The sequence below is a fragment of the Physeter macrocephalus genome, chromosome 3, assembly GCF_002837175.3.
Source record: "Physeter macrocephalus isolate SW-GA chromosome 3, ASM283717v5, whole genome shotgun sequence".
Taxonomy (NCBI): domain Eukaryota; kingdom Metazoa; phylum Chordata; class Mammalia; order Artiodactyla; family Physeteridae; genus Physeter; species Physeter macrocephalus.
Genome location: NC_041216.1, coordinates 31,887,343 through 31,910,055, shown reverse-complemented (window position 1 = coordinate 31,910,055; position 22,713 = coordinate 31,887,343). Strand labels below are relative to the sequence as shown.

At 61.2% G+C, this 22,713-nt stretch overlaps 3 protein-coding genes across 4 annotated transcripts; 2 read left to right on the top strand and 1 right to left on the bottom strand.

Annotated features, from left to right (window-relative positions):
• Positions 1-12: 12 nt before the first annotated feature.
• Positions 13-12,881, bottom strand: INTS11 (integrator complex subunit 11). 2 transcript variants are annotated; one of them, XM_007129116.3, is made up of 17 exons: positions 12,737-12,881; positions 9,839-9,936; positions 9,425-9,498; positions 8,887-9,115; positions 3,609-3,707; positions 3,488-3,522; positions 3,077-3,215; positions 2,579-2,643; positions 2,222-2,411; positions 1,975-2,058; positions 1,470-1,559; positions 1,203-1,365; positions 984-1,091; positions 834-895; positions 621-763; positions 405-534; positions 13-321 (listed from the first exon to the last, which is right to left on the bottom strand). In XM_007129116.3, exons 1-17 carry the CDS (start codon positions 12,762-12,764, stop codon positions 259-261), a joined length of 1,800 nt encoding a protein of 599 aa, XP_007129178.1. In that variant the 5' UTR covers positions 12,765-12,881; the 3' UTR covers positions 13-258. The 2 variants fall into 2 exon arrangements, with proteins under 2 accessions (XP_007129178.1, XP_054939807.1); XM_055083832.1 differs by having other exon boundaries at positions 2,579-2,607; positions 3,107-3,215.
• Positions 12,882-13,042: 161 nt separating this feature from the next.
• On the top strand, positions 13,043-18,689 carry CPTP (ceramide-1-phosphate transfer protein). The gene is made up of 3 exons (XM_007129121.3): positions 13,043-13,048; positions 15,261-15,393; positions 15,557-18,689. Exons 2-3 carry the CDS (start codon positions 15,272-15,274, stop codon positions 16,077-16,079), a joined length of 645 nt encoding a protein of 214 aa, XP_007129183.1. The 5' UTR covers positions 13,043-13,048; positions 15,261-15,271; the 3' UTR covers positions 16,080-18,689.
• A 31-nt stretch (positions 18,690-18,720) lies between these two features.
• TAS1R3 (taste 1 receptor member 3) lies at positions 18,721-22,712 on the top strand. Its single transcript, XM_024125662.3, is given in 14 exon segments — positions 18,721-19,014; positions 19,017-19,306; positions 19,365-19,680; positions 19,683-19,935; positions 19,937-20,107; positions 20,203-20,306; positions 20,309-20,385; positions 20,694-20,836; positions 20,985-21,068; positions 21,070-21,143; positions 21,146-21,175; positions 21,178-21,388; positions 21,390-21,536; positions 21,538-22,712. Coding segments are annotated over 14 exon segments (2,499 nt in total). The 5' UTR covers positions 18,721-18,752; the 3' UTR covers positions 21,875-22,712.
• The last annotated feature ends 1 nt before the right edge of the window (position 22,713 follows it).

Genomic DNA, 22,713 nt, shown 5'->3' with positions numbered 1-22,713 from the left:
GACACCCAAACAGCCTGTGGTGGTTTTTATTGGAAATCAACACCCCGGGAGTCCCACCCCAATCTCCTGGGAGCCCAGGAGCAGAAATAAAAGGTGAAAAGCCCCCCAGGTCCATTTCTTTCTTCGGCCAAAAGCAGCCACTCGGGCAGGTGCGGGGCACTGTGGTCTCCGCCCAGACGAGGGTCGCAGCCAGCTGCGGGCTCCACACCCGAGGACGCAGGGAAGACCCAGGGTGCACACAGCCCTGGCAGCGGGGCCTCAGCTGGCCTGGGGCAGGCCCTTCTTGAGCAGAGATGTGAGATAGCTTCCCAGCTCCTCGTCCTGCAGCCACAGGCAAGAGGGGCCGTGGGTCCAGGCGAGGCAGCCCAGGGTAACGGGGTGACCCCACCAGTCCCGCGCCTTACCTGGTAGGTCCAGGAGACCAGCAGCACCTTGGTGCCTGGGTCCTCTGAGTGGGCAGCGGCCTGAATGAGGATGGACTCCACAGTCACGGAGCCGTCAGGAAGGTGCTGCACGCAGTGGTCCTTGAGGACGCTGCAGGGAGGCACAGTGAGCCGCTGCCTGGCGCCCCCGCTGGCGCCCCGCCCCCCAGGTCCGGAAGGCGCGGCCGCAGCGTCTACCTCTTCAGGTGGCTGTACACGCGCGCGGCTGCCTCCTGCTCTTTGCGCGTGTCGTGCAGGTGCACACGGCAGGTGAAGCGCAGCTGGTGCTCGGCCAGGCCCAGCTCCTTGAGGGCCTGCTCTGAGGACACGAGCCGCAAGTTCTGTGGGGCAAGGGCAGGTCAGGGACGGCGGGGGCGGCCCCCACCGCCCCCACTGACGGTTGGCACTCACGCTGTCCTTCATGATCAAGGTGCCATGCAAGAGCCGCGGCTTCTTGGCGTCAGGGAGCAGCCCTGTGGGGCAGGGGCGGCGGTCAGAGCTGTCAGCGGGGCCACCTGCCCAGCAGCCGCCCCGCCCCCATCAACGGGCCCTGCCGCTCACCCTGCGCCATCTCCCGCTTCAGCAGCCCCAGAGAGATGCCCACAGGGATGCTGGGGCTCGTGGGCAGCGTCACCGTCTCGCCGTTGGCCGGCATGTAGCAGCTGACCCCTGGGCCGGGGTGTGGAGAGAGCCTCAGTCCAGGCTGGCGGGCCCCGCCTGCACCAACCCTGCCCGCATACCCTCCGTATCACCCAGCCCGCCCTGGCCTGGGCTGCCTACGGAATTCCTGCTCAATCTTCTGCTTCAGAAACTCCATCTTCTTGGCCTCGCCGTGCACCAACAGCACGTTCTCCGGCTCCGCCTGACCCACCAGCTGCATGATGCCCTTGGCGTCCGCGTGGGCACTGAAGGACATGTACTCCACCTGCATCTTGACCTCCAGCTGCGGCAGCACGGCAGGCAAGCCATCAGCACAGGCAGTGGCTCCGAGGGCCGTCCCTCCCCCAAGAGGGTCCACAGAGCTGGCGAGGGAGGATGAGGACTCACCACCTGCCGCCCCTCCATCTCCAGCTTGCGCTGCCCGCTGAGGATCTTGTGGCCCACGGTGCCCTGCACGCAGTAGCCGGGCATGATGACCTGCAGGGAGGAGAGATGGACAAGCAGCCCCACTGCACCTCCCGCCTCCTACCTCGGGGCTCCTCCGGGACGTTCCCCCCGCCCCGCCCCTCTGCCCACCTGAGCCCAAGCCCTTGGTGGAGGCCCCTCCCGCTTCCAGGCCCCACTGCAGACCCAGGCAGGCTCAGGGGTCTCAGCACACGCCCGCCCAGGCCTGACCCCCATGATGGCTACTTGGGAAGCCGGGCGCTTTCTTGCCTGGTGCAGACGGGCCAAGACACAGCAAGAGTGTGAGCCTGAGTCAGACACCAGTCCCCAGGGTACCAAGCCTCCTCCTCCTCCTGACAGCAGCAATGTCCCCCCAGCCAGGGGGAGCCCCTGCCCCTCAACCTCGCCAGCCCTCCAGGGAACCGGCCCTGGGGCCCAGACCCCTCACCATGTTCTTCTCGTTCCCTGCCCACTTCCTGAAGATCTGTAGGGACTGGCCGGCATGCAGCATCCCTGGTGTGGCAAACACGACCTTCGGGGCAGGTGTGGGGACAGTCAGGGCATCAGATGCCCCCCTGCCCTCAGCCTTCTGACCGTTGGTCTTCCTGGCACAGAGGCGCCCCGCTCCCCTGCGCGACTTGCTGACAGGGCCCCGGCCCAGCAGAACCCCACCCCCAGCCGGCACTGGGCCGCACCATGGGACCCGGGCTGTCGGCAAATGCCCGATCGAAGGCCTTGATGTGCTTGAACTCAAACATGTTCCTCTGCACAAAGGTCTTCCGGATCTTCTGGTTGGTCCAGGGGATGAAGAGCTTGTAGTAGTGGTTGGCCTTCTCCGTCAGGCCCGTGGAGAAGTAGATGGGGGCCTTCAGGTCCATGCGCTCCCTGTGGAGGACGGGGATGGTGGGGAGGCTGCCGGGGCAGGGCTGGCCTGCAGCCCTCATGTGCCCTCAGCCTGGGCTGGGTCCAGTGCCAGGAAGGGCGCTCCCCACCCTCTCTCACCCCACGGCCAGCGGGGCAGGGCCTCCACAAACCGTCCCGGCCACACCTACCAGAAGGTCTCCAGCAGGATGCAGAGCTCCTGCGCGCGGCCCAGCGCGAACACGGGGATCAGCACCTGCGGGCGCGGGGGTGGGGGCGGGGGGCCAGCTCGGGAGGAGCCCCGGCCACACTGCCCAGCCATCGTGCCCACGGCTGTGCACAGTGGCGGACAGAAGACCAGCCCTGCCGGCAGCTCTGAGGGCCGGAGGCCCCATGCAGACTGCGGGCAGCCCCCCACATTCTGTCCCAGCACAGCCTGCCCAAAAGTGACCACGGTGGACGCTCGGGCCAGCCCTTCATTGGGATCTGAGACATGAGGAGTAGACGGGCCCCCACTAAAGGGTTTTCAGGGGAATTTGTCTTCCCAGTGCTGAGCAACCTTCCTTCTCTGTGCCCAGAACACAGCACCCCTGCCCCTGACCACCTGCTGGGGCAGCCGAAAGACCCGTGTAGCATGGCCAGAGGCACACAGCCAGCCCCGCCTGGGGCACCTGCCGCCCACCAGCTACCTTCCCGCCACGCTCCACGGTCTCATGGACCTTCTTGAGGAAGTCTCGCTCCCGGCAGCGCTTAGAGTCTCGGATGGTGGTGGCATACGTGGATTCTGTGATGAGCAGGTTGGGGCGGCATTTGTCAATCCAGGCGGCTCTAGAACACAGGTGGGTGTGGCCAGAGGTGGACAGTCCACACGGTGGCAAGGCTGTACACAGCCATGGCCCTCCTGGACCCTCTAGCAGGCAGCCTGCCTCCTCTGCACAGGCACAGGCCGTCGAATGACACAGGCAGCACTTGAGGGGACAGGAGAACACCCGGGGACAATGACACACAGACTGCTCAGGAACCCGGCACACCCCTCAGGGTCCCTGTACCCCTGGGGGGACCCGCCCAATAGGATGAAACAAATGTACTGGCCTACTTACCCCAGATGCCGGTCTGGGGTCATGTTATAATCCCCCTGGCAAAGAATGTGGCAATGAGGAGGGTGCCTCCTTCCTCTGCCCGGCCAGCCAGCCCTTCTGTGCCCCAAGTGCTTCAACTGACCGTGTAGACCACAGACTCTGAGCCCACTTTAATCTGGAACATGGCCGCCCCCAGCACGTGGCCCGCATAGTAAGCCTTGATTTCCAGCTCATCGTCCACCTACAGAGAACAGGGCTGACCTCAGGTCTGCAGGCTGTGCCGGGCAGAGGGCAGAGGGGCAGGGAGGTGGAGCCTGGGGCAGCAGTGGGCGCAAGTTGATGACATCATTCTAGCCTTTCATCATCCCTTTTTTTTTCACACACGACATCCAGTTCTCAATCACAAGCAGACACAAGAGATGAGACAACAGGGACCGAAAAAAAAGGAACAACAGTCCAGAGAAGCAGATTCAGGGCTCCTGGAGTTTTCAGACACAGGCTTTAAAAGGATTGTGATTAAAATATTCAGAAAGAGAAAGAATTAAGAATGTTGGCAAAAAACTAGAAACTATTAAAAACAGTGGAAATTGTAGAACCAGAAACCATAATAACCCAAGTTAAGGGTTCAAAAGAGCCACACTATCCCAGGCAATCTACACATTCAATGTAATCCTTATCAAAATACCAGTGGCATTTTTCACAGAACTGAAACAAATAATTTTAAAATTTGTGTGGAAGCACAAAAGATGCCAAATAACCACAAGAATCCTAACAAAGAACAGAACTGAAGGAATCACACTCCCTGACTTTATACTACAAAGCTACAGTCATCAAAACTGCATGGTAAAGAAAATCGGAGCTGGAGCAATCAGGCTCCCTGACTTCAGAGTATACTACAAAGCTACAGGAATCAAAAGAGTATGGTACTGACGCAAAAACAGAAATATAGATCGATGGAACAGGACAGAAAGCCCAGGAATAAACCCACACACCTATGGTCAATTAATCTGTGACAAAAGAGGCAAGAATATACTACACAGCTCTAGTAATCAAAGCAGTGTGATATTGGTACAAAAGGGATATATGGATCAATGGAGCAGAATAGAGAGCCCAGAGATAAACCCACACACCTATGGTCAATTAATCTGTGACAAAAGAGGCAAGAATATACAATGGAGAAACGACAGTCTCTTCAATAAATAGTACTGGGAAAACTGGACAGCTACATGTAAAATAATGAACTTAGAACATTCTCTAACACCATACATGAAAATAAACTCAAAATGGATTAAAGACTTAAATGTAAGACCAAATACCATAAAACTCCTAGAAGAAAACATAGACAGAACACTCTGACATAAATAGCAACAGTATTTTTTTTGGATCCGCCTCCTATAGTAATGGAAATAAAAACAAACAAATGGAACCTAATTAAATAAAAAGCTTTTGCACAGGAACTTCCCTTGTGGTGCAGTGGTTAAGACTCTGCGCTCCCAATGCAGGGGAACCGCGTTCGATCCCTGGTCGGGGAACTAGATCCCCCACGCACGCCACAACTAAGAGTTCACACGCCACAACTAAGGAGCTGGCGAGCTGCAACTAAGGAGCCCGCCTGCCACAACTAAGACCCAGCACAACCAAATAAATAAGTTAATCAGTTAATTAATTTTTAAAAAAAGGATTGTTATTAAAACAAAACAAAACAAACTTTTACACAGCAAAGGAAACCATAAACAAAACAAAAAGACAACCTACAGAATAGGAGAAAACATCTGCGTATGATGCAACCGAAAGGGTATTAATCTCCAAAATATACGAACAGTTCATGCAGCGCAATATCAAAAACACAAACAACCCAATCAAAAAATGGAAGGAAGATCTAAACAGACATACAGATGGCCAAGAGGCACATGAAAACATGTTCAACACCGCTAATTAATACAGAAATGCAGGGACTTCCCTGATGGCACAGTGGTTAAGAATCCGAGCTCCCAATGCAGGGGGCCTGGGTTCAATCCCTGATCAGGGAACTAGACCCCACATGCACGCCACAACTAAGAGTTTGCATGCCACAACTAAGGAGCCCGCTGGCCACAACTAAGGAGCACACGTGCTGCAACTAAGGAGCAGGCGAGCCACATCTAAGGAGCCCACCGGGTGCGACTAAGACCAGGTGCAACCAAATAAATAAATAAATAAATAAATAAAACATTTAAAAAAAAAACCCACAGAAATGCAAATCAAAACTACAATGAGGGGGGCTTCCCTGGTGGCGCAGTGGTTGAGAGTCCGCCTGCTGATGCAGGGGACACGGGTTCGTGCCCCGGTCTGGGAGGATCCCACATGCCGCGGAGCGGCTGGGCCCGTGAGCCATGGCTGCTGAGCCTGTGCGTCCGGAGCCTGTGCTCCGCAACGGGAGAGGCCACAGCAGTGAGAGGCCCGCGTACCGCAAAAAAAAAAAAAAAAAAAACCACAGTGAGGGGGGCTTCCCTGGTGGCCCAGTGGCTGGGAGTCCGCCTGCCGATGCAGGGGATACGGGTTCGTGCCCCGGTCCGGGAGGATCCCACGTGCCACGGAGCGGCTGGGCCCGTGAGCCATGGCCGCTGAGCCTGCGCGTCTGGAGCCTGTGCTCCGCAAAGGGAGAGGCCACAACAGTGAGAGGCCCGCGTACAGAAAAAAAAAAAAAAGTCTACAAATAATAAACGCTGGAGAGGGTGTGGACAAAAGGGAACCGTCCTATACTGTTGGTGGGAATGTAAAATGGTGCAGCCACTACGGAGAACAGTATGGAGATTCCTCAAAAAACTAAAAATAGAGTTGCCATATCATCCTGCAACCCTACTCCTGGACATATATCCGGGGAAAACCATTATTCGAAAAGATAAATGGAGCCCAACGTTCACTGCAGTGCTATTTATGATAGCCAAGACATGGAAGCAACCTAAACGCCCATCGACAAATGAATGGATAAAGAAGATGTAGTACAAGGACTTCCCTGGTGTTCTAGTGGTTAAGGATCCACCTGCCAATGCAGGGGACACGGGTTCGATCCCTGGTCCAGGAAGATCCCACATGCCGCAAAGCAACTTAAGCCCATGTGCCACAACTACTAAGCCTGCGAGCCACAGCTACTGAGCCCACGTGCCTAGAGCCTGTGCTCCATAACAAGAGAAGCTCCCGCAATGCGAAGCCCACGCACCGCACTGAAGAGTAGCCCCGCTCACCACAACTAGAAAAAACCCACATGGAGCAACAAAGACCCAGTGCAGCCGGGGCGGGGGAGGGAGAAAAAAGGACTTCCCTGGTGGTCCAGTGGTTAAGACTTCACCTTCCAGTGCAGGGGGTGCGGGTTTGATCCCTGGTTGGGGAGCTAAGATCCCACATGCCTCGTGGCTAAAGAACCCCAAACCATAAAAAACAGAAGCAATACTGTAACAAATTCAATAAAGACTTTAAAAATGGTCCACGTGGAAAGAAAACCAATCTTAAAAAAAAAAAAAAGCTGTGGTACATATATACAATGGAATACTACTCAGCCATTAAAAAATGAAATCTTGTCATTTACAGCAACATGGATGGACTTGGAAGGTATTATGCTAAGTGAAATAAGTCAGACAGAAAGACAAATACTGTATGATATCACTTATATGTGAAATCTAAAAAATACAACAAACTCGTGAATGTAACAAAAAGGAAACAGTCACAGATGCAGAGAACAAACTACAAGTGGGGAGAAGGAAGAGAGGAAAGGCAAGACAGAGGTGGGGGATTAAGAGGTACAAGCTATTACACACAAAATAAGCTACGAGGATATACTGTACTACAGGGAATACAGCCAATATTTTATAGTAACTATAAATGGAGCATAACCTTTGAAACCTGTGAATCCCTATATTATCCGCCTATAACATATAATACTGTAAATCAATTATATATCAATTAAAAAAATCCAACAGACAAATTTAACAACCACTTACATATAACCAAAGAGAGAATTAACAAACTAAAATATTCAATAAAAGCTATCTAGCATGAAACACAGAAACACAAAAGGACGACGAAGGCTCTGGAGAAGCAAGACCTACATTCGGCCTGGAGAGAGCAATGGGCAGACCCGGAGGCCTCAAACCTGAGCGGGCGCAGCAGGGCGAGAACAGGCGGGGCCAGCACAGCGCCCCGCCCGAGTCCACAGGAGAGGACATGATCCCACAAGCAGCCCGAGAAAAGATTCTCTTCCCAACAGCAGATGGGAAGACACGTGCAAAATACGGAGAGTAAATGCTGCCCCAGAACCCCAAACCTAAGGGCAAAGTCTTCACCACTTGCAGACGAGCAAAATTTGAGAGCATTCACCACCAGCAGACCCACAGCGGTGCTCTCCATCCCAGATACGAAGTGAAGAACACAGGCAGTAGAGGGGAACAGCGGGAAAGGCAAACAGACGGCGCCTGGCAAACCTGACTTTACCAGCATCAGCGGTGAGGTCCCGGGGGTCTCGCACGCTGAGGGAATTAAAATACATGGAAACAAGAGCCAGTGAGTCAGGGGAGGAGTAAATGCATCTGAGAGGTGCTCTGAGGCTCTTGCATTGTCCAGGAGAGAGGTAAAAGTTCCAAGTACCTTAGAGCTGTGTTGTCATGGATGTGTTTTGTAATCTCTGCCACTACAAAAATTATAATACAATATTTAATTATTTACCAAATAAGAGGAGAAATAGAGTTTTTAAAAGTCAATCCAGAAAAAGGCAATAAAGGAAATAAAGCACAGACCAGGCAGCACCAATAAGAAGCAAACGGCAGGAGGATACGGCTAAGGCCCAAATCCTTACCCACGCGGTCCAAACCGTCCACCTACAGGACCGGTTACCAGGCTGGATTAGACCCAAGCTACCTAAAAACACGATGCAGAAAGAGAGAAAGGACAAAGACGGGAAAGGATGCCCCGTGCAAACGCTAACTAAAGGTGGGGGAGGGGGAACGGTGACCCATTCGCCAGAAAGGTGGACTCAAAGGTAAGAGCGTTCTTGAGAAGAAACACACTACTTCATCTTGACAAAAGGTTCAACCAGGATAAAACGACCGCAAATGCTAGCCACGTGGCAACCAGCAAAGCCCAGACTCTGACGAGAAGCAGACCACTCTGCGAGCCGTGGGATAAACTTCTCCACATCTGATGTCACTTTCCTGCCTCCTCGCTGGCCCGCGGACAACTGCCACCGAGCCACAGGCAACACTCCGGTCTGCGTCCAGCCCGGCCTGCGCCCCCGCCCCGGGCTGCTCACGTGGCACAGGTACCCTCTCCCGCCTCTTCAGCGCACGCAGGCAGAGCCGGGCAGCAGCAGAGGCCCTGCCAAGCGCTGCGTCCGCCTCCGGGCAGCTCCCCGCCGGCAACGAAGCGGGGCGGGGGGCGGGGGGGCTGACCTGCACCGTCTGGTGGAGGTGGACGGCCACCACCTTCTTCATACAGTCTTTGATCATCTGGGACGTGAAGAAGTTGGCCTCACCCTTCTTGTCCACGGCAATCTTGCGGTAGTCCTCCAGCAGGATGGGGCAGATCGCCTGGGTGGGCTGGGTCATGTAGATGGGCCCGTCGTAGCCCACCATCTCGCTGAAGTAGGGGAGCGCCCCGCAGTGGTCCAGGTGGAAGTGGCTGGGGAAGCAACACGGGGCAGCCTGGAGGGCCCTCCACACCTCCCCATGGAGGGCAACCGCCCCTCCCCCCTCGCTCGCCGAGGGCCTGCCGTGCGTCAGACGGCGCCCTGAGAGCTGCAGAGCAGGAGGGAGCAGAGGGGACAGAGCGCTGTCGACCTGGGACTCGGCGCCTGAGCACCTAGTGACGCCACCGACAAGCAGTCACTCTGGGGTCAGCCTCACGCTCCAGAAGGAACAAGGAGGGGCTCAGGGGGACACGTATGGGGAGTCGCCATTTGGGTGGGTGGGTCCTGGGGAAGGCGCCCACCTGATGATCACGCAGTCCAGGAAGTCAGTCAGCCGGCCGCTGCGGGTGATGTAAGAGAAGTCGGGGAAGCGCCTCTGTGGGGGGAGGGGAAGCGTCAGGACGCCACAGTGGGGCAGCTGGGGCTGCGGGCACGGCCCCCTGAGGTCAGGGTGCAGCTGAGCCTGACCCCCACATCCCCAACCCGCAGGCCCACCGAGACCGCCAACTGCTCAGAGCCTCGGAGTGTGCAGGGAGGCGGTCAGCTGCCCAGCTGGTACCTGAGCCGGGAGCCCCGATCTGGTACAGACCGGCCCCGCGCAGGTGCCCCACCTTGCCCCCCTCTGTGGGTCAGAGCCTGAGACTCCGAGGCCCGGGTCCACCGTTGGTGATGCCAAGGAGCAGCCTGGGTGGCAGCCGCCCGCCCGAGGAACTCACGTCGTCGCTGAAGCCCATGTGCATCCCGCAGTCCAGCATGACGTTCTTGCCCGCGATGGACACCAGGATGCAGCTTCGGCCCACGTCCTGGCCAGCCCCTGAACGGGAGGATGGGTGAGAGGTGCTACCACGCTCCTCTCCCCTCAGCTGCCCTTGCAAGGATGGCCCCAGCCCCAAGGCCAAGGCCCCGACACCTGCTCCAGACCCCTAAAGGACCCTCTGGGCCCCTGGCCCTGCAGAACCCTCTGTGGCTGCTGTGTGGACGACATGTGAGGTGAGAAGCATTGCCACCTCTGCACATGGGCAAGGGAAACGCACAGGGAGGGGACAAGGCACCAAGGCCACCTTGGACCCTTCCCCGTGGTGCCTCCAGCCTCGGGCCCTGCCACTGACCTCTCAGAGCAGTGGCCCACAGGCTTGAGGCCAGGAGCCGAGTAAGGGCTGCTGGACTGTGGTCCCAGAACACAAGAGAGGCAAGCCAAGGCTCCTTGGGGCATCACCACCCCTCCCAAAACCTTAGCTGGGGCCACATCTGAGCTGTGAACACCAGGAACCTCCTGGTGGTGCCACTGCAGAGGGACACCGTGTGGCTTTAGCCCAGCCATGGGGAAACATGGCCCTAGCTGTCCAGCAATGACCAACTAGAGTGGCCGCAGTACAGACGCCCCACCGCTGGGCCCCCTCAGGCGCCCCCAGCCCAGACCATAACCCGAATCGCATCCACAGTCCTGACCTCCAAGCCCTGCCCAGATGCTCCAGGACCAGCGGGGCATATCCCGGCCACCTCATACGGCCATCTGTCACCTCCTCTAGGGTCTGGGGGCCCAGAAGGAAAGGGACACAGCCTCACAAGGCCCGATGACAGCAAATGACCTATTTTTCATCTTGGATCCTACAAGCCTCCCTCTGCAAGGAACCTTCTGAACCTTCTGTTAGCACCACACACACCAGGGTGACCAGGCCACCGCCCAAAGTGGGCCGCAGCTGGTCCTCAAGAAGCTTCAGTCACCTATGACAACGGCAGGTGAGAGCAGCCACGAGCTTCACCTGTGTGCCTCAGGCAGCCCAGCCACAGACAGTGGCCTCGAGGTCTCTCACAGGCCTGCTCCCCCCACCAGAATGTGAGCTCCCTGAGGGCAGGGTCTCAGCCTGCTTCCTATTGCACCTCCAGCCCCAAGCCATGCCCCGCTCAGAGGCACTGCAGATATGTGTGGGAGGGAGAAGGGCCCCCCTCTTCACAGACAAGGATGTGAAGTCCCAGAAGTCACGGGATCCGCCCACGGCACATGACTCCTAAGCGTGGGGCCAGGGACAGTTTTCCGGACTCCGGAGCTCAGCTCTGAGGCACTGGCTGCCTGCTCCCAACAGGTACACCTACCACAATCCCAGGGAGCAAAGACAGTGGCCTGAACTGGGCAGGAGAGGTGGGGACAGAGCCTGGGACACACAGGAGAGTGGGAAGAAAACAAGGAGACACGCGGCCACAGGGAGTTTAGGTTCCATGTGTGTGTGTGTGTGTGTGTGTGTGTGTGTGTGTGTGTGTGTGTCCGAGAACACGGACAATAACCACCTAGATAAACTTGCATTCGGGGAGATCAGCACCTCGGGGAAAAGTAAGCCAGGGAAGGGCACACAAACTTCCAGTCCTCCCTGAGAAGACGAATTCCGAGCAGGGTGGAGAGGGACAGCTGGGATGAGAGGGGCAGCTGTGCAAAGGCCCTGTGGTGGGAGAGACCATGGGGGTCATGAGGCAGAAACTGGCAAAGGCAGATAGTGAAGCAGAAGTAGTTCTTCTCTGATGGTGCTGTGGCTGAGTGACCTTGGGGGCACACCCAGGTGCAGATTTGGGGTAAAAGAAGCAGTAAAAAGATAGGATCATTCAAGAATGAGCGGTGTCGGAGCAACTAAGCCTGTGCGCCACAACTACTGAAGCCTGCATGCCTAGAGCCCGTGCTCCGCAACAAGAGAAGCCACCACAATGAAAAGCCCGCGCACTGCAACCAAAAGTAGACCCCGCTCGCCACAACTAGAGAAAGCCCGCGCCCATCAATGAAGACCCAACGCAGCCAACTAAATAAATAACAAATAAATAAACCTTAAAAAAAAAAAGGATGAGCGGTGAGAAAGGGGCCATCTGGGAAAGGGTCAGGCTGGAAGGAGGATCCTGCAGAGGCCCCTGGAGAAGAACCAGGCGCGGGGAGAGCGTGGGGCTGAAGCAGCCAGAGGGGACCCGGAGCCAACAGCTAGGAGAGGCCGTGGGGGTGACGACACCTTTGGTGTGGTAGGATGTGCGCTGTGACCCAGCAGGCCAGGGTCAGGGGTGTTCACTGCAGCTGTCAACAGCTCAGTGTCCACGCTGGGGGCTGGGTGAGCTATTTTGAGGAGAGCTCGCCACAAAAGAAAGGATGTGGAGTTGCGGGGGACATCCCTAGGAGAAGATGCTTCCAACACACGGCCAGGGAAGGAGGCAGGTTCCCGAAAAACCCCTGGCACGTGTGCACAGAGACCCCAGCTGTTTCTGATTCTCAGTGATCTTTCCTCCTTCACACTGTTCTGTACTGTTTGAGCCTTTAAACTGTGCACTTACATCTTTTTCAAAAAGCAAAGTTTGAGGTTGTTTTTTTTTTAACGCTGCGGCGGTCAAGTAAAACAAAGGCTGACCGCAGACGGGTAAACGGAGGCTGCAGGGAAGCGGGACGCGAGACAGATGGAGGAGGTGGAAGGGCAGGAAGTGGCGAGGATGCAGAAGCAGAAGAAAGGCTCCCTAAGCACCGGCGCCGGGCAGGGTACGCGCGGCGAGGACGACACGTCCCGGGGTCCCCGGCCCTCCGAGCCTCCCACCGGCCTTCTTCGGGCGCTCCTCCCGCCCCGCGCCGCGCCGCGCCGCGCCGCACTCACCCAGGGGTGTGACCCTGATCTCGGGCATCCTGTCGGGCGCGCTCAGCGAGCCGGCGGGACCACCACTGCCTCACGAAACCAGAGCGCCTGCGCCCCGGACGCCGCCATGCGCGTCCAACTCGCGGCGACGCACTGCGCAAGCGCAACCCCAAAGGCGCCAGCTTCCGGCGCGCCCGACGGAAACGCGGGCCCGCACATCGGACCTTCTGATTGGGCGGCCGGCAGCCAATCCCGGGCGGTGGGTCGGTGGCCGGGGGCGGGGCCGCGGCTTCCACGGCGGCTGCGCGGCGCAGGTGAGAGGCGGTGGCGCAGGTGAGCTGGAGGCGATTGCGTTGAGGCGGACGCGGTGGGGTCGAGCTGGCGCCTGGGAAACCCAGCCCAACCGAACCGGGCGTGGGAGGGGGCGGCCGAGGACCCGGCTCCCGCGCTGGCCCGGACCCCGGGCCCCTGACCCATCCCTGGGCCTCAGCTGGGGTAGGACCCACCCGAGCCCCGGGTCCCAGCTCGGCGCCACCCGGAGCCCCCTCCTCAGGCGAGACTTGCAGAACTTCCCGGACAGGGTCCCGCTCCCACCCGCTGGGGCTGGGGTGCCGGAAGGTTGCCCCCTTTTTCCTGGGGTCCTTCAGCTAGCTGTGAGCCACAGGGCTCCGGTGCTCAGGCCGGCCTCAGGACGAGCCCTGACCTTGGGACCGTGCACTGCCCCTGGGGGAGCCTTGGCGGTGCCCTGCATCACCTTCCCAGAGCTGGCAGGCTGCCCGCCTCCGGCCGCGCCGCCCCTGCCCTTCCTGTTGTTTCCAAGCTCTGAAAGGCTGCTGGCACCTCCCGTTGGCTGCTGGCTCAGGTTCTGGGCAGGAAGGCCAGGCCCACAGGATGTCTGGTGACCAGGAAGGTAGCCCTGAGGGCCTCAGAGGCCATCTGCTCGGTGGACAGAAGACTGAGGGCCTGAGAGAGGGGAGGGGTGTTCTGGAAACCTCCGGAGTGTTATCTTCCTGAGGCCAGGCCCGGCTGTCCCCCACACCTGAAGACAGGGTGAGCTCACCTCTGGCCACTCCGCCCAGTGGCAGGCATGCGGCCAAGCCGTGGAGCCTGCGGGGCCTCCTGGGCCCCATCAGCTGCTCCCAGCAGCCTGGGTGGTGGGCAGGGAAGGGTGTGCGGGCCCATTTTCCCCAAAGATGTAGGACAGGATCTTAGAACAGTGCATGGTTTGCCCGCAGAGTGGAAGGCAGACCCTGCCCCGGCACACAAGTGTGCTCTCCTGGCTGAGCTTTCACCACACCTCGGGCAACCGGGCTCCCACAGTGCTCCCAGCACCAAGAGCTCAGGAACCCCCATGCCCAAAGGGGTGAGAGCGTGTCCTGGACATGAGGTGAGACACAGCTGAGTCCCCAGGGCCTGTCAGAGCCACACCGCGGTGCAGACCCCAGGCACCCAGGGAGGCAGGGGCTGAGGTGCCCAGCGGCACCCACTAACGCTTGGGCACTTTGATGTTTGTGGAGTGACTATATGAATGCCAGCAGAATCCAGAGCAGGCCTCTGGCCTGGGGCACTTCTGGACTCCCTGGGGCTGGGGGAGGGCCTGTGGCTGTCTTCAGAGTGTCGGAAGACCTGTGGTCCAGCTACCCTTCTGTGTGGGACGGGTACAGTTACAGTAGGAGTGAGAAGACTGGTGTCTGTCCATCTGTCGGCAAATGCTGACCCCGCAGCCTCTGCTCTGGGTGTTGCAATGCAGCTTCAAGCAAGGAAGGGCTCGGCCCTCCGGCCTCAGCCCACAGTCTGTCTTTTCACCATGCTTATTCTTTTACCTACTGACCCCGCAGCCTCTGCTCTGGGTGTTGCAATGCAGCTTCAAGCAAGGAAGGGCTCGGCCCTCCGGCCTCAGCCCACAGTCTGTCTCTTCACCATGCTTATTCTTTTACCTACTGTGTTGGACTTCCCGTCTTTGTTATTATCACACACACACACACACACACACACACACACTCACTCACTCACTCACTCACTCACTCACACACACACACACACCTGCCACTAGGATGTCGCCTCAGCAGGGCTGGGCTGTCGGTCTCACTCACAGTGCCCTGGAGTGGGTGCTCTGGGTGGGGACTCAGCAAATACTTCTCCAATTAGTAGGAACAGACATACACTCAAGAGAGACAGACTATAAACAGGCAAGAAAACCTGAGCAGAGGTGCCTCCCGCAAGTGAGGCGTGGCTTGACAAGTGGTTTGACAAGCCTGAGTGTCAGGGGGCCCGTGCTAAGAGCTGTGGGCCGTGTGGCTGGCAAAGGGCCCGGCCGGGCCAGGCCCATGTGTCTGCGAGTGGGGGACCCGAGCATAGCAAGGTGGGCTCCCGGGGAGGAGGGGCTGGCCTGGGGGTGGGGGTTACTGTGGGCTTTCACTGGGGGCCGCGGGACCCCAGCTGCTTCTTTCCAACCTCCCCTGCCCTCCCTCCCCGAAATAATGACCCAAGCGGGGAGCCTACCCACCCGGAGACAGCCCACAGCCGGACTCCCTGTGTGTTTCAGCTCCTGTTGAAATGGATGACTTGGAGTCAGAGTTTAATCTGAAAGTTGTCCTGGTCAGTTTCAAGCAGTGTCTCAATGAGAAGGAAGAGGTGCTGCTGGACCACTACCTCGCCAGCTGGAGGGGGCTGGTCAGGTGCGTGCGAGGGCCTTTCCTGGCCACGCGTCCCACTTGCATCCCGCTGGCACTTGTAGGCCCCTGCCAGCCCGGTGCTGGTCGGCTGTCCTCACTCGCGGCCCAGAAGGTGGGGGGCGCTCTCCCCCGCACCCCCAGCTGAGCGCCTGCCTCCCTCGCGCAGGTTCCTGAACAGCCTGGGCACCGTCTTCTCGTTCATCTCCAAGGACGTGGTGGCGAAGCTGCAGATCATGGAGCAGCTGTGCGGTGGCCCCCAGCGGGAGCACTATAGCACCCTGCAGGCCATGGTGGCCTACGAGGTGGGCAGCCAGCGGGTGGACCTGGAGCGGCGCTCCCGCCACCCCGACTCGGGCTGCCGGACGGTGCTGCGGCTGCACCGCGCCCTGCACTGGCTGCAGCTCTTCCTGGAGGGCGTCCGCACCAGCCCTGAGGACGCACGCACCACCGCGCTCTGCACTGACTCTTACAATGCCTCGCTGGCCGCCTACCACCCCTGGATCATCCGCCGGGCCGTCACCGTGGCCTTCTGTGCACTGCCCACACGCAAGGTCTTCCTGGAGACCATGAACGTGGGGTCCCCCGAGCAGGCCGTGGAGATGCTGGGTGAGGCCCTGCCCTTCATCGAACGGGTCTACGACATCTCCCAGAGGCTCTACGCCGAGCACGCCCTGCTGGACCTACCCTAGGGGCTGGCGGGCCCAGGTGGGGTGGGATTCCCCCAATCCAGAGCTGGGTGGGGGCAGCCGGGACCCATCGGTCCCACCGTGGAACTTTCTGGGTCCCCCTGTGAGCTGAGCTTGTCGGGAGCCACTCAGAGCCTCCAGCCGCTGCAGACAGGCTTCACGGAGAAGGCAGACGCTGGCCGTCTGCTCCACGCCCGGCCTCTCGTTTGCCCGGGCATCTCATCTTTACCCTCAGCTAAGTTCCACCCGTGTCCAGTCAGGCCTCTCCCGGGTGGATGCAGTGCAGGAAGCAGGCAGTGGGCGGCAGGATCAGTGTTCATGGAAAAGCTGCCCCTGCCTGGGGGTCAAGTCTGTGAGCTGCGGGGAGTCACGGGGCCCAGGACGCAGTGTCTGCCCAGCTGGGCTGCCTTGGGCCCCTCTGTAACGGCTGGCTGTCCCCAGGACAGGGCGAGAGTCTTGGGCAGGGGTCAGCCCTGCAGGCTTTCTCCCCGCCCCTCTCCTCCTCAGCCAGGGGGCAGTGACAGCAGGACCTGAAGCTCCGAGGGAAGGCCTGCCCTGCTGCCACTGCCCTGCACACATGTCAGCAGCTGCCTGCAGCCTAGAGTCTGCACAGCACAGCCCGAGAGCCCCCAGGATCCCAGGACTCCTCTGGGCCAGTGCTGGCCTCCCTCCCCAGCATCCAGCGAGATGCCGTGTTCCCTCTTCCTTGCCACTTACTGCTCCATCCCCGTGGAGCTCAGGAGAGCCAGGATGACAGCACAAGGGAGGGGGCCTCGACTGCTCTGCCTCAGTGACAGGCTGACAGGTGGCCACACCCAGCCCGGCCATCACCCAGTGCTTGGGGGCCTGGCCCCACCCACTGCCTCTTCACTGTGAGGCCAGAGCCTCAGGTGCCAAGGGGACGTTATTCACCATGCAGCAAATGTACATAAGTGCAAGCTTTCAGGCGCCCTTAGAAGCTGTAATACAGGTGATGGCTTTTCCAAAATAAACTGCACTTAGCAGAACTACTGCTCTCCAGGACGGGGGTGTTGGGTGTGCCAGGCACCTGCTCCCAGGCAGTCAGGACCGTGTCAACCGCAGGGCCGTGAGGTATGCCCCAGCCAGTGCTGGGGACCTGCCCGTCTCTGTGCACGCTTTAGCCCTGCCAGGCCCCATCTGTTGCCAAGGTCCACATTATCCCCACTTTACAGTTGAGAAAACTGAGTCACAGAATCACCTAAGTGGCTGAGTTGGAAACGCAGGTCTGAGGCCAGCCACGTACCGTGCAGAGAGAAGGAAATTTGCCTGGACTGCAGCCAGTGGAGGGGGGCTGCTCACGCCATGGCAGTGGCCTGGACAGAAAGAGGATGCCTGTCAGGGAGGGTCCTCTCAGACGCTGCCCAAAGGCCAGAACTGAATAGCAGTGCCCAACACAAGCCACCTCCAAGTCCCCACACCCAGCGGGGACCAGAGCCTGGTGTGGTGCCTGCAAAGGCCAGTGACTCTGGGGGAACAGCCTGGGGTTCCCCCGGGCCAGAGAGCGAGGGCTGCACGTGTGTGTACGTGTGCATGCAATGGTACAGGTGCAGGCCCTGCGCGTGCGTGTAGCGTGTGTGCTGCGCCATGTGTGCGCACCCCACAGGGCAGTGGGGACAGGCAAGGACTGGATCCCTAGACCACGTCCCATAAATGTCTGCCGGGCCCCACCGTACCCCAGGGCCATCGCTAGCTTCCCCCAGCTCCTCTGGGTGCCTGTGGCCTGGTGTCAGTGAGGCCCCCAGCCCCAGACTGGGGGAGACGGGTCCTCGGGCACCCAGAGGCTAAGCGGGAGCTGCTGGCCTGGCCCCCAGGCCCCCGGCACACCCTGGGGCTGACCCGGCTGCAGCAGCCCGTTTGGTTATGGCATTTCCTCCCCCGCTTGCCTGCCGCTCCTCAGGCCCAGCTGCGAGCCCGGCCCGCACAGGCAGGGCCCAGGCCGGAGTGAGCACGGCCAGCCACGGGGCCCTGCAGCTTCTAGGCCTTAGACCCTCAAGGTGCACTGTCCCCAGGCAGGCCGAGAGCCCACGGCCTCCCCCTCGGGACCCTCCCCACCCCAGCCACGGGGTGGGAGCCGGGCCAGCCGGCCATCCATTGTCCTCCTGGCTGGCCTGCAGGGCTGTGGGACACCCCCCACCCGGCTGCCCCTGGGCCTGCCGAGGGAGCCACCCCTGCAGTCCCCTGCCCCGACTGCCAGGAGTGCCTCCCCAGGGCTGGAGGGAGTGTTTCTGTGCCCACTCCTTGGGGCACTGGCACCTCCAAGCCTGTCTCACAGGCAGCCGGAGAATCCAGGCCCCTCTGGCAGACGGGTCCAGGGTGACCCCTCTCCAGGAATAGGTGGGCGCCAGGGGCTTGGGCACAGGCAGGTAGCAAGGTCGCAGTCAGTGGCTGCCCAAAGCCTGCCTGCCCGGGTCACTGTCAGGCAGAGAGCCTAGTGGTGGCGTCAGGGTAAGAGTCCAACGTGAGCACATCTCTGGGGCCCAGGAGATGGAGGACGTCTCCAGGGCCCCGAGCTGGCAGGTGAGGGCAGGCGAGCACTTTGCTAAACACACCCTTCGCCCCTCCCCGACTCCCCATATCTGGGGCCCCGGTCGGTCTGCCCACTTGCTGTCCCTCAGGGTAAGAGTCCAACGTGAGCACATCTCTGGGGCCCAGGAGATGGAGGACGTCTCCAGGGCCCCGAGCTGGCAGGTGAGGGCAGGCGAGCACTTTGCTAAACACACCCTTCGCCCCTCCCCGACCCGACTCCCCATATCTGGGGCCCCGGTCGGTCTGCCCACTTGCTGTCCCTGCTGGAAGCTGCTACCCGCCATGCCAGGCCTGGCTCCCCGGGGCCTCGCGGCTGTCCTGGGCGTCAGGGCAGGGGCCCCGCTTTGCCTGTCCCGGCAGCTCAGCCGGCAAGGGGACTACGTGCTGGGGGGCTCGTCCCTCCCTGGGCTCAGCTGAGGATGCTCTCGTCCCCTGGGCTGCTCTGGGCGCTGGCCACGATGATGGCCGCGGAGGAGATCAACAAGCTCTTCGACACGTGCCGGGAGCCCGTGGTCGCCGTGAAGCCCAGCTTGGTGTCCACGGCCAAGGCCGGCAGCCGCAGCGTCGCCGCCTACCGCGATTATACGCAGTACCAGCCCCACGTGCTGGCCGTCATCGGGCCCCACTCGTCCGAGCTCGCCCTGGTCGCCGGCAAGTTCTTCAGCTTCTTTCTCATGTCCCACGTGCGCCCTCCCGCCTGCCTCGGGAGCCCCCGCGTCAGGAGCTGCCTTGGGCCCGCAGGTCAGCTACGGCGCCAGCACGGACAGGCCGAGCAGCCGCGAGACGTTCCCGTCCTTCCGCACGGTGCCCAGCGGCGGCGTGCAGGTGGCGGCCGTGGTGGAGCAGCTGCGGGAGCTGCACTGGAACTGGGTGGCCGCCGTGGGCGGCGACGATGAGTACAGCCGGCAGGGCCTGAGCCTCTTCTCCGGCCTGGCCGACGCCAAGGGCACCTGCATCGCACACGAGGACCGGGTGCCGCTGCCCCGAGCCGGCAGCCCGCGGCGGGGCTCCGTGCAGGGCCTGCTGCGCCGGGTGAACCGGAGCAGCGCGCCGGTGGTGAGGTGTCCTCCTCCGCCTGCGCTGCCCGCACCGTGTTCAGCTACAGCATCCAGTACAGGCTCTCGCCCAAGGTGTGGGTGGCCAGCGAGGCCTGGCTGCCCTCAAACCTGGTCATGACGCTGCCCGGCACGGACCGGGTGGGCACCGTGCTCGGCGTCCAGTGTCAGGGCGCCCAGATGCCCGAGTTCCCGTCCTACGTGCGGACGCGCCTGGCCCTAGCCGCCGACCCCGCCTACTGCGCCTCGCTGGACGCAGGGCTGCCCCCAGTGTGACCGCATCACCCTGGAGAACGTGCCCGACGGGCTGCTGCACCGCCAGACCTTCGCGGCCTTCGCAGCCGTGTACGGCGTGGCCCAGGCGCTCCACAACACGCTGCTCTGCGACACCTCGGGCTGCCCTGCGCCGGAGCCCATGCGGCCCTGGCAGGTGAGGGCACAGGAGCTGTGCCACCAGCGTCCCCAGGGAGGAGGGGCGGTGGGGGCAGGTCTGGGCTGGGGGGGCTCCCCGCCCCCCCCCCCCCGCTCCTGGAGAACACGCACGACCTGAACCTGCGGTTCGATGCCAGCGGGAACGTGGACGTGGATCGTGGCATGAAGCTGTGTGTACGGCGGGACCGGGCGCCACCCCGCGCACCATGGGCACCTTCAACGGCAGCCTGCAGCTCTGGCACTCCCAGATGAGCTGGCACACGCGGGGAAACCAGGTGAGCGCCAGCCCTGGGGGCCCCCCCCCCCCCCCCCCCCCCCCCCCGCTCCTGGAGAACACGCACGACCTGAACCTGCGGTTCGATGCCAGCGGGAACGTGGACGTGGATCGTGGCATGAAGCTGTGTGTACGGCGGGACCGGGCGCCACCCCGCGCACCATGGGCACCTTCAACGGCAGCCTGCAGCTCTGGCACTCCCAGATGAGCTGGCACACGCGGGGAAACCAGGTGAGCGCCAGCCCTGCCTGAGGGAGCGGGGCTGCCCCCAGGGGTCGGGCAGCTGCAGCCAGCCGTGCAGAGCCTGAGCCCCGGGGCCCGTGCCGGGAGCCTGTGCCCCAGGGCTCGTGGCAGTGCAAGGAGGACCAGGTGCGCCATGTGCAGGGCTTCCACTCCTGCTGTTACGACGGCGCCGACTGCAAGGCTGGCAGCTACCAGCGCCACCCAGGTGAGCCCTCCGGGGGGCCTTCCCACGCTGTCGCATGAGCGAGGGCGGGTCCCCGCAAGGTCGGGGGCACAGGTTGGCTCTGAGGCCAGAGGCCGTGGCAGGGGCGAGGCTGGGGGAAGCCGATGGCCCCAAGCACCCCCCTCTCCTCCCTCCGCCCTCTGCAGCAAGTGTGACCAGGACCACGGGTCCCCGGACTGGAGCACCGACGCCTCCCCCGCCAGCCCGAGTCCCTGGGGCTGCTTCTACTCTGGGCCCAGCTCTGGGCCCGGCGCTGGCAGCCCTGGGACTCTTCGTCTGGCGCCGGCACAGCCCGTGGTTCGGGCTTCGGGGGGGCCACAGGCCTGCTCTGCCTGGGCCTCGTCTGCCTCAGCGTCCTCCTGTTTCCCGGCCGGCCCAGCCCTGCCAGCTGCCTGGCCCAGCTGCCGCTGCACCACCTCCCGCCCACCGGCTGCCGGAGCACACCCTTCCTGCAGGCGGCTGAGATCTTCGTGCGGTCAGAGTTGCCGCCGAGCTGGGCCGACCGGCTCTGTAGCCGCCCGTGGGGTGCTGGCTGGTACCTTCCCGCCGGAGGTGACGACAGGCTGGCAAGTGCCGCCCACGGAGGCGCTAGTGCACTGCCATGTGCGCTCCTGGGTCAGCTTCGGCCTGGTGCATACCACCAATGCCACGCTGGCTTTCCTCTGCTTCCTGGGCACTTTCTCGGTAGAGCCGGCCCGGGGGCTACAACGGCGCCCGCGGCCTGACCTTTGCCACGCTGGCCTACTTCATCACCTGGGTCTCCCTCGTCCCCCTCTTTGCCTACGTGCACGTGGTCTCGCAGCCCGCCGTGCCGATGGACGCCATCCTCTTCTGTGTGCTGGGCATTCTGGGCACCTCCCACCTGCTTAAGTGCTACCTGCTGCTGTGGCGGCCGGACCTCAACACCCGAGTTCTTCCTGGGAGGGGGTCCTGGCGATGCCAGAAGGCGAGGCAGCAGTGGGGGCGGGGAGGAGACTCAGGGAAAAAACAAGCGACCCCTGACCCAGTGACCTCACCCCAGTGAACTCATACCTAGTCAAGGTGCCCCCAGACCAAGTCCCTATGCAGCAAGCTGCAGACTGTGCCCCAACTCCGCTGCGACTCCCCAATCCTACATTCTGCTGACCTTGACCCCACAGTGACCTCCAGAGTGCATAAGGGGCCTCAGCCCCGTGGGATCTCAACCCCTGGGGCCCGAGAGTCAGGCTCTGTCCCTGCCCCAGCCAAGCCCTGGCCTGCACAGGTGACCCAGCGCCACTGTTCCAGACAGAGGCCCATGGAGGCTTCCTCGGGGCCCCCCGTAGCCCAGGCTGAGCGCTCAGGAAAGCCCCCAGCCAAACCATGTGAAGGCAAAGCTGGGTACCACTTGCCTGGCTGGGCCCAGCCTGGGGCCCCCACCCAGCATCCTGTCCAAGCATCGTAGGAGTGGGAGGTTGGTGGGTGGGGTGGGGCTTTCTCAACCCCTCTGCAGGGGTGTGTGCCTGACTGTGGGCCCCAGTGCAGGGCAGAGACCCGCTCAGGAAGGAGGGGGCACCCAGCTTCCTTCTCTCTCCCTGGCCAGTGAGCCAGTAGAATGTGGTCAGTCCCCTCCAGCACCGCGGACAGAGCCCGGCCAGGGTGGGGGGTCAGCACCAAGGCCAGCACCCGCCGCAAGGAGGACCCCCGCCAGAGCCAGGAGCCAGCACCACGGACAGAAGACCGCCCGCCGGGACTGCTGCGGCCAGGGCCTTGTCGCTGAGCTAGCGCCCAGAGGACAGCACCTAGCCAGTCCTGGGTCAGCTCTCGGCCAGACCCTGGGGAAGCTGACCCGGCCCCTGCACCCCAATCTCCTAAAGTGGGAAAAAAGAGACACAGGTCACACGT